We start from the raw sequence: 15,147 nt of genomic DNA on the forward strand, positions 1-15,147 counted from the left end.
TAACTAAAATCACCACATAAATGAAACAGGATTTGAACTCACTGGCATTCATCTCTTTGACTATTTTACTGAATATGTTTTTTAAATTCTCACTGCATAAAGGAGTAATTTCTTTTACTTATAATAATGAAAAATAGATTTTCTTGATGTCACATTGGAGAAATTTAGCTCTGCAATCAACCCATTCCCTTGGAAGCAGTGGGATGCAACTGTGGGGCGCCAGGGGAGCAAACTGGGTTTAAGGGTCTTGATGAGAGGCATTCCAAGTTCTATGCCCTAACCACTAGGCCACCACTACCTCACTGCCTACCTACATGTGGTCATGCTTTGACCTGGATTGTGGTGTGACAGTGACACATAGCTAGGTGCTGTTGGGGTGTTAGGGAGATCATTAGTACTGGAGACTCATTAATCACAATATGAACAGCTGCTAATGACTGAACGGGCCTCACAGTTTGTTGTCCATCCTGGTTCTCTTCAGTTAGAGTTAATGGGCATTTTCAAACATAGATGCTAAATTTAGAAATATAAGGGAGACAAAGTGTTGGATTTGGTGGTTTAGTAGTAAATTATACAGTATTTATTTTGAACTAGCCCATATTTGCACTAGTTATAGATGTCCATGATTGTCAAAAGAAGGCTTTAAATGGTTGCTCCTTTGTCATCACCAACAGCCTTCTGGTACAGTTCTTGTGTATTTTTTCTTTCTCTCTATCAGAACTGGTGTAGTTTATTTTAATTGATTTAAGTTATAGTTCACCAATGTTTTAGAGGATTGAGATCTGGACAATTCTAGAATTACTAATGGAGTCAGCTTGTGATGAGTGTTTTATGTCCTTGTCCTGTTGGAAGCCGAAGTCGTGTTCGATTTTCAACTCTTATAGTCTTGAATTTATCAAATGATTTAGTCAAAGTTTTTTGTACTAATTATTCTCTCAACTTTGTATAGTGCACCTGCCCCCCTTGCATTGACACAGATCCTAAGAAAGATGCTTTACATTGTCTTCATTGTATCATTGTGAGAAACTACCTCAATGTTTGTCTGAGCAAGACATATTTCCCTTCAATTCAGTCATTGATGGTGTCAGGGTTGAAAAAGCAGGTTGACATTAGGTTTAAGGTGTTTCATGAAGCTTAACTCAGTTGTAGATTGTTGACCATGTTTAGAATTAGTTTCTCTTCCACTTTTAAGTGGAAATTTTGACTTTGAATCATTCCTTACCGAAAAACATGCATCCCTAATAGCAAAACAAATATTGTGAGAATAATGCCCAGGAAACAATGGGTTTGTCCAAAGCTCTGAATCTCACTACATTAACAAGCAGAGAAGAATATGATTGTATGTTTAGTATTCCAGCCAGCTGCAAGTGGTTGCCGGCGGGTTCTCTGATATGACAGGAGTTACAGAATATCCAGACCTAGCTTCTCCCAAGCCATAAAATTCCTAACATTATGCTCTTTTGCATCACCAGACATGTGGCCTAGTTTGCATGTAAGATGGTTTTCATGTATCTTGTGGGACTCTGAAATAACTAAACCATCAGCTTGGCTGTATGAAACAGGGGCTTTAAGGCATGCATAAATGTATACGCTTATAAAGCAGACATACATTGCCTGGCCTACTTCTTCATGTTTGATACCACCCTTTACCTTTTGAGGAAATACTCTTTTACCTATAATATAGTAACCCTCCAGTTGGCCCAGTTAAATAAGGATTTCACACTATGTAATATTGGCCCCACAGGCATAATGAAAACACAGCCTGGCCAACAGCCAAGAAGACAGAACTGTTTAGTGTTTTTAATCCTAAGACCAAATTCTTACCTGGAGCTCAAAAACAATGGCAGCAGGACACACAGATGATCTCCAGAATCCAAACTTCTTTCTTAAATATTCATAACATTTTACTTCTGGAAAGAAATCACTTTAGCTCTAAGTACTTTTCTACCTGGATGTAAACCTGGTTAGTAGATTTTTGAATATAGACTTTAATGTTGCAATGGCTATGACTTCTCAGACTTCTGCCAGATGATAATAGCATGTTAAATATGACACGTGTTATGTGTTTCAAATAGGCCAAGTTCAAATTCCTAAAGCATTATAACAGAAGGAAATATGTCACATTTAAAAAGTGTCGGCCTTTGAGAAAATTCCAAGCTTGATGACACCATGTTGCAACATGACATAAATATCTTTTCCTTTATTTATATATTATTTTTCTTGGAAACCCAGCCAGTAAAGCAGTCATTTAAGATTATGTGAGAAAAACATAATTAATCGTCAGGTGATTTTATGTTTTGTTTTTTTGCTTTGTTTTCTATCAATATGTACATTCTAGGTCAATTTAGGAATTTTTTGGATATTGAAGGAAGGAAGGAAGGAAGGAAGGAAGGAAGGAAGGAAGGAAGGAAGGAAGGAAGGAAGGAAGGAAGGAAGGAAGGAAGGAAGGACTTGATGCAGAGTTTTTTTTTTCTTGTGTTCTATAAGCTACACTAATAGTATTACTAGTATTACTGAGGACATACTGCTTTTTGCTTCAAAAACACCTTTCCAGCTTTTTAGTCATAACAAGCTGTCTTGTTAATTAACATCTATCTCACAGAGTTAACCAGAATTTCCCCAACTGTCAAATAAGGGCCATATTGCTAAAAGTAAAGCTTGACAAACTGTTGCTGTGTTACACCAAACTGGATGTGCAGTCAAAGCAAATTTGGTCCTGTTTGCCATCTTCTGAGCTGTGACTGTGCTTGTTTAAACATTGATAGTTAATTCTCATCACATATAGCACAGCTTTCCCTCCTGACACTCCAGTCGTGTAAACTCTCTCTCCATCTCTGCTCCCGCTGACAGATCTTCCACATGACCTACGACCTGGCCAGCGCTGTGATGCGAATAATCAACCTGATCGCGATGATGCTGCTGCTGTGCCACTGGGACGGCTGTCTGCAGTTCCTTGTTCCCATGCTGCAGGACTTTCCATCTGACTGCTGGGTCTCACTTAACAAGATGGTGGTAAGCAGTTTTATGGTGCTTTCTAATGAGCTCATACCAGAAAATTTGAGACAGCAAATCAGCAGCAATCAAAACATTGAAAACATCCTCAATGGGAAAAATGTGTTGAGTTAAATAGAGACAAAAAATAAAAAATAACCCTCATCCAACGATGGGCTTTCACACATGTGCAGGTGCTGGACTCCTCTCATTAAAACAGAAACCCACCCATAAGGAAGACAGGAGATGGTGAAAAAAAGCAGTTCCATTAAATGCTGGTTTTTTAATTCTCCTTTGGGTTTTTTCTTCTCTTTAATTTGTGTGTAGAAAATAAAATTGATATCTTCACAGGCTGAAAAGCAACTAGTTAAACTGTTGAGATACTTGAAAAGCTTTTAACTAAGCAGATATGCAGTTTGAGAAAGGGTGCGGTCATCAAACCACAGTGTATTGCATATTGCAATGACTAAAACCTCCTTTAAATCAGAACAATGCGACCATTCATGTTTTATCATTTTAGGGTTAGCTGTTTATTTTATTGTGTAACAGAATTCTTAATTTCTATGAATTATTTTAGAAGACTGTTTTAAATGGTTCAGTTATTCAGTTCATTTCTGGCATTTCCCTCCAGCCATCAGGACTGCATTAGCATGTTTGTCATTCCTTCATCATACAAGGCACTGAGAACATGAATCATGGGCTACATGAATCATAGATGCTGATTCAAATGCAAAATAAAATGCAAACAATTCAAAGCCTTTGGGATTGTGGTTTGGTTTGGCTTTAAAATCTAATCAGATCTGTTGGAGGTAAAACATTGGAACCTAACGACTGACATGGAGGCCAGTCAAAAGTCTGGATGTGTCAGCGACACAAGTGACAGCATGGTGTGACACTCAGTTTGCAGCATTTAAATCTTTATAAACTATGTCACATTTATAAACAGAGAATTCAGCTAACAAGAGCCTTGAGTTAAAACAGTATAAGTGGAGTGAAGCATGTTGTAGATGAGCGGCAGGCAAAGGGGAAATATCCCAGTAATAACTGAAAATAAAGCAACTCCTTAATGGGGGTGAAGAACATTATTTAGAATCAAATAGTGCATCCTGCATGGTCATCCCTGTCACGACTCAGAAAAGAGGACCCAGTATTCAAGGCAGACAGTTAGATTTCTCACAAAGCATTTATTTAAAAAATGACCTATTTGCAGCGGACTGCTAGGGCGTCTAAGGCAGGAACCTCTGCAGAGGTAAAACACAGGTTAGGGACCACGTTAATCTGGCGGAGGATGATTAAGAACGTGTGAGTCACTAACCTAGTCTTAAAGTTCAGTCCATGTCTAAATGAAAAGGTCGATATCAGCGGGACGGCTGCCAACAGCATGCGGCAAATGCTACCAGAGAGTTTGGATGCTTAAGAATTATTGAAGACTGCAAACTGGTCAGGAGATCAGATCCAAGCAGACAAAGGAAGACAGGACAATCCAGAGGACAAAGCCGATGTCGAAGAGGTTTAGGAGTCTGGGCCAGAAGATCAGAGATCCGAAGAGGTTCCAAAGGGAAATCCAGGTCGGTGACAGGAAGCAGTTCCAGGCTCGGTCAACAGGCAGAATCCAGGAGGTGTCCTATGACAGGTTAAGCAAACAGATCAGAATGAAAACAGGCAGGCTCAGAGGTCCACAGGCCGAATGGGTCAGGATCAGGCAATCAGAAAAAAACTGTTACTTGCAAGAAGACTCTCACCAAGGCCTCAAATATTCTAGAGACTGGAGCAGGTACCATAGATGAGTAATAAGAAACTGGGTGAATCTAGGCAGGTGAATCGGCACCAAGATAATGACACATCCCTGCAGACAGAAAAACTAACGTAAATTAGACAAGATAATTCCTCCTATGAAGCTTTTCTCAGATCCAGACTCTTCTCGTCTTTTCCCTGACCCTGTTATCCCAACATCCCAGTTGCTCAGATGCCACCTCATTTTATTGGCACACCAATTAAACACCATCTAGCTGCTGAAAAGTACAATGGCCAATGACATAATGTTGTTTGCTTGAAGGGATGTGTTATGAGAAAAGAAGAGGTCACCAAAAAGAAATGTCTCTGAATGGTCACTAACCTTCTTGGACATCATCTCTTGTCAGTCCACTCTTTTCTCCTCCAAGAAACACATTTAGAATTCTCTGCTTTGTTGTCTTTTAACAAGGCTTGTGCCTCAGAATCTGAGGCTGTTTTCTATGTTTATATGGCTGTGGTAATATTTGATTTCTATTGGTATTCAACTCCGCTTTCAATATTGCATTGTGCTGATGTGGAGGTTTTTCAGTATCACAGGAGGGTCATCTTCCACATGGCTCTGTGACATTTGTGTGTTAAATGTCATTGAATGGCACAAAGACTTTCTCTGTAGTCACATACAGTGCAGTCCCTTGGAAAAGTGCTATTAACTGTTGAAGGTTTTCCTTGTTTTACCAAAATAAAAACCACAAACATTTTTTCATGAATACAGAAACTGAATTTATAGCAAGGTAAAGTAAAAGAAAATGTTAATGTTATACCCATCCTATTCAATTTGAATGGATTTTTTAAAAACTTGCTGTAACTTTTCAGATTCATTTTAAACTAGACTTTGACTAGGCCATGCTAACAAATAACTAGACTTTAAACCAAACAAGTAGTGCTCAAATGTTCTTTTAAATACATATTGTGCTGTGTTGTAGTAAAATATATATATTAAACAATCAACTGATTATGCAATTCCCTTAATCAGTTCAATTGTGCAGATTCAACTGACTTTTACTTTGTTTATACATCAAGTCTGTTAAAGAAAAAGATTTCAGAAATGGTGGAAGTTGAATTTTAAATTCTGTCAAAGGAAAACATGTTTTTCACAAACTTTCCTCCCAAAATCCAGCATGGCTGCTTTGCAACTTCTTTTTCTAAAAAAAAGCCATTTTCATATCTCGTCTTCCCCGATAAGACCAGATATTTACATTACATGGCTTAATCTGGTTCTCAGAACTCTTTAGCTCCTCCATAGCTACCAAATGCTTTTAAGCTCAACTAGTTAATCCTCACTTTTAGTATCTTTCACTTCTTTAATTTCTGTGGCAATTATCTGAGCTTAATTTTTTTACTTTATTGATCTCACATTGGAGAAATTTACCTCTGCAATTTAACCCAATCCTTTTGGGGAGCAGTAGGCTACTTTCGTGGGCTGCCCAGGGAGCAATCAGGGGTTAGGGGCCTTGCTTAGAGTAGCAGTCTGTGGGTTAGGGTTAGTCTGTGGGAGTGGGTCTCGAACTCAGAACCTCAGGATTCCAAGCTATATGCCATAACCACTAGTACGCCACTCCCGTAAACTCCCCTTTGTCAGAGTTATAAGAGATGAGGAACGCCACACAAGTTGGAGGTTTGCCTCTTTTGTGCTTTACATAATCTGCAAAACATCCACCTAACACTTATGCGGTTGACGCCCCCACCCCTACCCTCAGTCTGTTTGCAACACCAACAAACCTAGAGTTTATAATGCATAAGGAGAGTTTCTTAACAGCTAATTTGTTTATGCATCAATGTTTAATCAGTCACACAAGGAAGCACTTTAAAAATGCTTTAAGATTTTCAATATTAATAAGGATCTTCTCAGTTACTGAGGTGATCTGACTGCCTGGAGGGCTTGACAGTGTAGGTGTGAATAAGTAGAAAATGTAAGACATATGTGTTATGGCGTTGATGTGTATCTGTGGAAGTGATGGCTTCCTGCCAGAAATTTAGTCAAAAGGATAAATATTGTATTTCTGTTTACTGTTAAACATATAATCTAATTTCCTAAAGAAAAACACAGTTTAAAAGGCTTTATTACCTGACAAAAAAAATAAAATTGTCAAAAAAATGTTAAAACACAATGCTGAAATATACTGACGCTTGTGAAGTAATTCCTGTTTCTTTACAGTTGGAGAATAACAGTGCTCAGTGATTGCTTTTCTATTTAGGGATAATTCAATACATTTGTTTTCTATAAACTTTACTTGATGCTCCATGGCTTTATGTTTCTGTTTTCATTATCTTGTTAAAATCTGAACATTTAGGTGTCAGGCTGCAATGAGGATTGCTCAATATTTTGATGCATCTATCCATTTACCTCTTGCATTTTTTGTCTCACTTTATTCGGCAGAAATGCATCTGAGTGACAAGATGTCACTTAGGTATAAAGATATGAAATAAAAGAAAAGGATGTTTAATTCTTGTTGGTGTTGAAAGCTGATTTTCTTTTTTTGCTCTACAATGCCTCACAAACATTGTGCTCTGCTTAGATTTAGCATAAATAGCTATAAATACTATATCTGTATCTCTGTACATAAAAATAAATTTTCTTGTAATGAATTTCTTATTAGTTCCGTATTTACTTTGGCAATCATGGTGAGTTATGTTGTGGTACTTACTTTAACATCATTGTTACTTTTCTATGTAACATTCTCAATAATTAAAAAATCTGGTGTACAGGAGGCTATCGTGGGATCTACTTCATCCATTTAGTTTGGAAATATAAACATAAACATGGAACAAACAACCAATGAACAAGTTAATTTATTGAAGTTTCCATATAAAAATATCAGATATGTGTCCTTTGAAGTCAAACACAGTTCCAGTGTTGGCCATTAAAGTGAGACTCGTGGGCACATAGTCAAATACCCACATATGTAAATGGATCCTTAGAGTCAAGAGCATCCGCCCAGACAAGTGTGCCAGCATGCACGTAGAGACACTATCCAAGAACGACGGCATCATACATCATCCATGTCCCAAAGTCCCTTTGTGTTCCTCCCTAAGTATATTATGTACAATTAGCCATCATCTGTGCAGCTCAGTGAAGACTGATAGCAAATAAAATGAACACAAGAGCTAATTTAATTGTTTTTTTTTCTGCCCTGCCCCTGCCTTCATACAAGGTAGTATCTCTGTAGAATTGGTTTATTGTGTTAGTCTGAAGATTGTAATTTCCTACAGTAAGAGACAGCTGTGTACTCTGTCGGATTTAATCAGCTGTTAACTCAAACTTAGACACAAATGGACTCATTGCAGCTGGTCTTTCTGGCTAGAGGGTTTTATGTGCAAACTGTCACATATAAATGAAAAGTTCAGGATTTTCATCAATTTATATCGTCATATTTTTGTGCAGAGAAGCTTCGTCGTTCCTAAAAGGTAAATGATCATGAATTAATTAAAATGTTTAATTATGCAATCATAGAGCTTAGTTCAGACAACATTTTTCAAATGATTCAATACTTGCTGTGCTTTTAATAAGCCAAGCTTGGAGGAAAGTTATTATTTTTGAAAGACTGAGTGTTTTCATTTGGTGCTTTGTAACAACATTGGAATGGAAATATGAAATTAGTAAGTACACCATCCTTGATTTCAATAAAAAGATTTCTAGGAATACAAGAAAAAAATAATAAAACTAAATGATTTGTTCTTTGGACTTTCCCAAAAACCCCAACGAAATGCAAGTCTCTTTCTGTTCCCTTTTAAAATTGTACCAATTTATGAAAAAGAAATCTGTTCTTTTTGATATGTCATGTTGGATACATTTAAAACAGACCCCAGTAGAACAAAAGGGTTCATTCTATTACTGTGCACTTATTTGTGCCTGGACCTTGCTCTGAAATCTATATGCTGGACAGTAAATTGATAAAGTCTGAAATAGAGACAGACAGATGCAGCCGATTGAAACCGGAGATATATTTCTGCACTTTCTCTCAGGCTTAGTGTTCCTAATCTTGACTTTAAATCCACCAGTAATGTGGCACCATACCGATAGTAATTTCACATCTCTCGCAACTTGCGGGTAGCATAAGTGAGCCTCTGTCTGGAACAAGGTGTCCAAATTCTGGCTGCAAATTTCTCTTTAAATAAAGCAAATATCTAATAGTAACTAAGCAAAGATTACAGTGAATTCACTTTTAATTTTAAACATTTTAAACCTACTATTCCATCAGCTTTGAAAGAACCAACCTAGCTTTGAAGTCTCAAAGCCTGCCAGAGACTTATTAATATTATTATTTATTTATTTTTGCTGCAGAAGTCCAAGCACCAACTTTTTCCTACAGAAACTCAAATCACCTCTCTGGATAGAAATTTGATTGCAGGCCCCTTAAAATGCATGCTATTACTCCTGCTTCAAAACCACCAACATTTGAATCTCAAATTTAATGCAAACAAGGCTGGAAAACACAAATCTGATAGGAAATGACTAAATGAAACAACTAAGGGGTCCTTTGAGTTACTGAGGGTGGGCCCATCCTGCACATAAGTAACCTTGAGGCTGCGTGTTACCGGCAGCTGTTTGAAGAGGGGACGTGAGGTCCCCCTGGTGCTGGTGGAGGGCTATCTAATGAGTCCAACAGAAGGGAATTGAGGCTGAATGAGTGTGTGAGCACCAATCAAAGGGGGAATGAAGAAGCAGTACAGGCTCTTCATTAAATACTCTCTTCTTGCATCTTCTGCATGGCCAGGACAAGGCAAGGCCGCTCAGTGATGATGATTAGACCCTCTAAGAAACCTGAGCTATTAAGTACTAACACAGAGCCTCAGACTTTATCAGAATTTTCTCACTCATTAAAACCTCTCTTTTCTTAATATATCTTCTCTTTCATCAGTTCAGCCCCACTTGTACACGCTATTACTTCCCCCTTCTCAGGGAATTTAAGCATGACATATCATCACATCGGGTCACTTAACATTAAACCAAAAATTATAAGTGTTTCATTCTAACTAATTTCTCCCTCTCTCCCACAGAATGATTCATGGAGCGAGCTCTATTCCTTTGCCCTCTTCAAGGCCATGAGCCACATGCTGTGCATTGGATACGGAAGACAAGCCCCAGAGAGCATGTCGGACATCTGGCTGACCATGCTCAGTATGATCGTGGGAGCAACATGCTACGCCATGTTCATTGGCCATGCGACCGCACTCATCCAGTCTCTGGATTCTTCAAGGCGGCAATACCAGGAAAAGGTAAGGATGCTGCCATAAAACACTGCACCAGTTATCTATCATCTTAAGAAATGCCCAGAGTTATGTTTAAGTTAACAAAGATTCAGCACAAGGCATTCTCCCACTTGATCCATCAGGGTCATGGTGGGGCTGGTGCCTATCTCCAGCAGTCTATGGAAAATAGGCGGGGTACATCCTGGATAGGTCACCAGTCCAAAGCAGAGGGCATAACTATTAGAATAGAGATTAATGTTACTAAATATTGACCAGCTCCGATTAGTTTCTTTGAATATTAACAATTCTATGAATATGTCTAAAGAACCTACCACCTCATCTGCCACGTTTGTCATTTATTTCCCCATTCCTTTGTCAAATTGATCGAAATAAAATGAGCTCAGTGAGGTATGGGCAGTTGTTGGTCTCCTCTTTAAAACCTGCCTTCTCCACAAAAGATGCCTTGAGGTGTTATGTTGGGAGCTGATTTAGAAAGGATTTATCTTGGTGATAGTAATTTGCATCTTTTGCTGTTTTTCTTTGATCTGTTGAAGAGTTTCTTCAGTACTGCCATATACATACATAATAATTCTCATAATTTCTCATATGTTGCTGTATGTAGTTGTAGTAATATGACTCCATCAAGTAAAACCTCTTGGTTTAATCGGACATTATGATCTTTCCCATAAGTCCGAACAAGGAAAAAAAAAAACATTTTTTTTTACTAATTGTAAAAAGATTTATCAAAACCTGGCAGTAGATAAACAAAATTGTGCTTTATTAATGTTTGTTCAGAAAAAGCAGACTTTATGTTGCAGTCTTTCTGAAAAAGCACTAAGAATGCAGATCAACTTGCTTCTCACAGTATAGTGACTATCTTATGCCACAAAAACGAATCTTTACTGATTTTACTTCCTGTTTATGTGGCTAACTGTAAATAAAGTTATGATATTTGATATGAACAGAAAGAATAGCGATACCAATAATGCACTTTGATGGGTATAGCATCTGGTCCCTTATTCTTACATCCATGACTGTAACTGCTGGACAAGAATACATCTGTCCTCTTTGTACAGGAGAAGATCAAAGCTTGTGGATTCAGCTGGCTGGGTAGGGGGTGGGCGAGAATGTGTGTGTGGGGGGAGTTGCTTTATAACACCACTGTGTCAGGGTGTTCTGCAACTTGTTAGCTCCCTCAGATCCTGGGTGATGTGGAGATCTTGTAGTGTGTCCTGTGTACATGTCCATAAAGAGTCACAAAGAAACACTCCAGAACAACAGGTCCTTTCCTGCAGCCTAAAATAATTTATTATATCTTATCAATCAGAACTGTAGTCACCTTGTAGTGTTAGTCTCCTCATTTTGCTGTTCTTGATTTGATGTGTCAAGACCTACTGCATGGATCTTTTTTTGTTGTTGTTTTTTTTAAAGGTCATGGTATCTGCCTCTGACCATGATAACAATCAGTGACTGCAGGATTAACAGTTTTTTAAATAAAGCATCTCTCCTTTGTTTGCATGACACAGTTTTATGTTGCCATCAACTTATCATCAAGAGAAATGGCATAAATGATTCAACCCCTGTATTCAGTGGTGGGCGGTCAGTGCCTTCAATGCCTTCACTGCTGGCGAAAAACACTAACCTACATTCACAACCTAAATTTTAATTTTCTTTAATCCAACTGCATTCATTAATTGCAAACAATCCATCATTTTGATTTTGTTACATTTCTTTTGGCTGCTCTGCTTCCAGTACATTTAAGTAGTAGCTATATTTTTTGTCCAGTCATATTTCAGCCTTAGTGCGTTGCTATGCCAATGAAATCAGCTGTGCTGCCTGATGTTTCATTAATAACGTAAGTGAGGAGCGTTTTCTTCAACCAATCAGATTTCAGATGTGCACCACAGGGCCAGCAAGCGGGCCATGCGAATGTCAGCATTATCTGTACTCTGATTGGCCAGTTAGAACAAAAATTGTTTACAGCCAAGTTAAGCTAGTGACAATCTGCATTTTAGATTTGCTTTTGTTGAAAGTTTTTCTGGCCTTAATGGCTGATACTAAATGGAGATACTAAGACTTCCTGCACAAAGACAGAAGGATGCATTTTGTTTCTAAATAATCCGCATCTCTGGTAAGAGTCATATATTTTATTTTCATGCTGTATGCGTATTTTTATCTGGTAATTAGATGTATATTGAATCTGAACAGCTCCTTGTGCTGTAAATGTGGCAGAGCTGTGGTTATAGAGTAGAGAATTGCAGTCTTCTTAACTAGGCTACTTGTTTAATCGATCTCTGTATTCACACTCACACCAATCTTCTTCTCTGTTATACCTGCCTTTGTTACAGTTCATATTATTGGGGGTTTCTGTTATTAAAATGGGAAAGTTGTGATATTTACCTCTTATGCAACAAACGCTGTGTATTAGCAAGATAGCATGTGCAATCCCTCAGTGCCAGGTATTATGGAGCCTAGACAGAAGTTCAACTGAAGAAACTGATTGCTCTCCTACATCCACCTGCGACACAGCCAATCAGCTTTGAACCCACCTTAACGAAAGCCAATCAGCATTCAGAAAACGCTCCCAGGAAGCCTGCTATTTGTTGCAATTGCCTTTTGATCTTACTCTTCGACAGATCTTATGTTATATTTGCTTATGCATTTTGAAATGTAGTTTTTATTATTTATTTGACTGTTCTTCTGAACTTGTTTTTTATTTTTACATCTTAACCTCAGCAATTTGTAATTCATGGGTTCACTGTGTAGGCTACTTTCAGCTTTCCTATAATGCATTCTGTAAACTTTGCAAGGTCACAAATTATTCTAAAGAAATCCTCATTTTTGTATTCGTTCTGTTAGAAAAACATAGCATTGACCCCATCATTACCGTATTTATTTCTAAGCACATACAGTATTTCTAAAAGGCATATCATTTTATACATTTAACCTCACAGTACCTAACTATACCAGTAGATTCCTTACTGTTTCTTTAATTTTATTTCTTTTTTTGTTGTTGTCAGTTTTTCAGTTAATCTTTGTTGAAACCTTTCCTCTTCTTCTTTGTGTGAGCCAGGATAAAAAAGTTACCACACAAAAGCAGTATAATTGGTTTCCACTTCAGCACTTTGACATTAGGGCTGTAGGCCTAATAGGAGGTCCTTCTGCACTAGGCAGAGTTTTATGTTTAATAGAGACTCAAGAGAAATGGAGAGGAAGGGTAAAAGAGCGTCTGACTTCAAGCTGGTGTCTGTTTTCTTTCAGTTACTAGTCTCTCCCCTGCCAGGGGTGTGACGTATGCAGCTATTGGTTCCTTTTGTCTCTCCTGTTTCCTGTTCTCCTGTGATGCACAACAGTAACTAATGAACAGAGATGCAACAGCCTGCAAGGATGAACCAAGACTAGTCATTTTCAAAACTATGGACTGTCGAAGCAACGTGGCTTTTTTGTCCATCATTAACCAGTGAAGTAGGCCACGCTGAGCTGAGGTGGATTAGAATGATACTTTGTGGAAAAACAATTAAACTGTATACAATTGAGATGCTACTGATAGCATGGACATGTGTTGACTTAACTCTGAGTAAACAAAGCATTGTGCTCTATGTTAAGACAGAAATGTAATAACAGTTGTGGTAGTTAACATCATCTACTGCTGCAGGCTCAGACCTCCCGGGTGAAAGAGTGATCTCCGCGTTTCCTACATGGCCACGTTTAACAAATATTCCCATCAATTTTATGCTTTTTTTTTTTTTTAAATCAGCTACCTTATTTACATGTTTAGCCTGTTTTCAGACCAGATCGGAAAGAGAAACGGTGACAAAGATTGTTGCAAACAAGGTCAGAGATTTCCAACTTTTTTGTTGATTTTTTAGACTTGACAACCTTTTCATTAGCAGCTGTCATAAAAGTTACATTGGGTTGCATCTTGGGTTGCATTTGGGTCTGCATCTTTGTTGTTATGAATAGAATAGAATAAAATATAATCCCTTTATTAACCCACAATGGGGAAATTGTGGTGTTACAGCAGCAAAAGGTAAAATTAGAAGAGGTCACACAATATGCACCCTGGAAAAGTGTATAAAAAGTGTATAAAAATAACAGATAGGAAAATCAAACAAATAGAGTATTGTACTGTACAGTGGTTTTACAATATAATACTCTGTATCTGGAGAATAAAAAAATCAATAACAGCTGTGGAAATTCTTACAGTAATGGATATGTGAAAAATAGCATAAACACCAGAGATGTGCAAAAAATGACAGCAGCATGTTATTTAACTGACTAAGACAGAAACTGTGCAAAATTCAGCATAAATTAAGACAACTTATTGAGGTTGTTGAGAACAGTGATGTTTACAAAGTCTTACAGCTGCTGGGAGGAAGGATCTGTGATAATGCTCCATGGTACATTTTGGTTGCAGCAGTCTATCGTAAAAGAAGCTCTCCAGTTCTGCAGCAGCTTCACGCATGGGGTGGGAGACATTATCCAACAGAACCATTAATTTATTTAGGATCCTTTTGTTTCTCATCTCCAGAGGGCATCCAATCACAGAGCTGGCCTTCCTGATCAGCTTTTCCAGCCGCTTTCTCTCAGCTACAGATAAGCCACTGCTCCAACAGACAGCTCCATAGAAGATGGCTGATGCCACAACAGAGTCATAGAAGGTCTAAGTGCACCTTGCTGGAGTGCTGGTTATGTTGTGACTATTCATTATGCTCGACTACCATAAGAGCCAAACCAAATAATGTTTTCTTTAGATAATTTACTTAAATCTTTATCTCACTTGTACAGCTTAGAAAGCTTTCAACTGCTTCTTTTAGTTAGTGAGTTAAGAGCTTGTCACTAGGTTTAATTGCATAACTCAGAGCACCGTTTTTTTCACATTCTTTTCACATCTTTTTGCGCATTAACACTCTTTCCCTGTAATTTGCCTACCCTCATACCAACATTTTAAATGGTAAAAAATCTGCTGAAATGCTCCACCATATTAGATACCTATGATTCAGAATAGTTTTCAATAAAATGTTAGAGAACTGCAGGCAGGTCCAGAGTTGTTTTTTTCCTCCAGCTCCTCTTCTTACATCATTCTCACTGAAACACTTTTTCATGCTTTGAATAAAGAGAAAACATTCCTTTAGAAATATAACTCAGACAGCTATGCAGGTGGAAACTAGG

The 15,147-nt window shown here is 37.9% G+C and overlaps 1 protein-coding gene across 1 annotated transcript in view; it reads left to right on the top strand.

Annotated features, from left to right (window-relative positions):
• Window positions 1-15,147, top strand: part of hcn2b (hyperpolarization activated cyclic nucleotide-gated potassium channel 2b) — a 55,629-nt gene that overhangs the window by 9,245 nt on the left and 31,237 nt on the right. The window contains exons 3-4 of the mRNA XM_038280773.1: window positions 2,851-3,012; window positions 9,784-10,002. Of these exons, the coding sequence (XP_038136701.1) occupies window positions 2,851-3,012; window positions 9,784-10,002 (381 nt within the window). The remainder of the gene's footprint in view (window positions 1-2,850; window positions 3,013-9,783; window positions 10,003-15,147) is intronic.

This window comes from Cyprinodon tularosa, unplaced genomic scaffold (genome assembly GCF_016077235.1).
Source record: "Cyprinodon tularosa strain WSP-4 unplaced genomic scaffold, ASM1607723v1 ctg164, whole genome shotgun sequence".
NCBI classification, from domain to species: domain Eukaryota; kingdom Metazoa; phylum Chordata; class Actinopteri; order Cyprinodontiformes; family Cyprinodontidae; genus Cyprinodon; species Cyprinodon tularosa.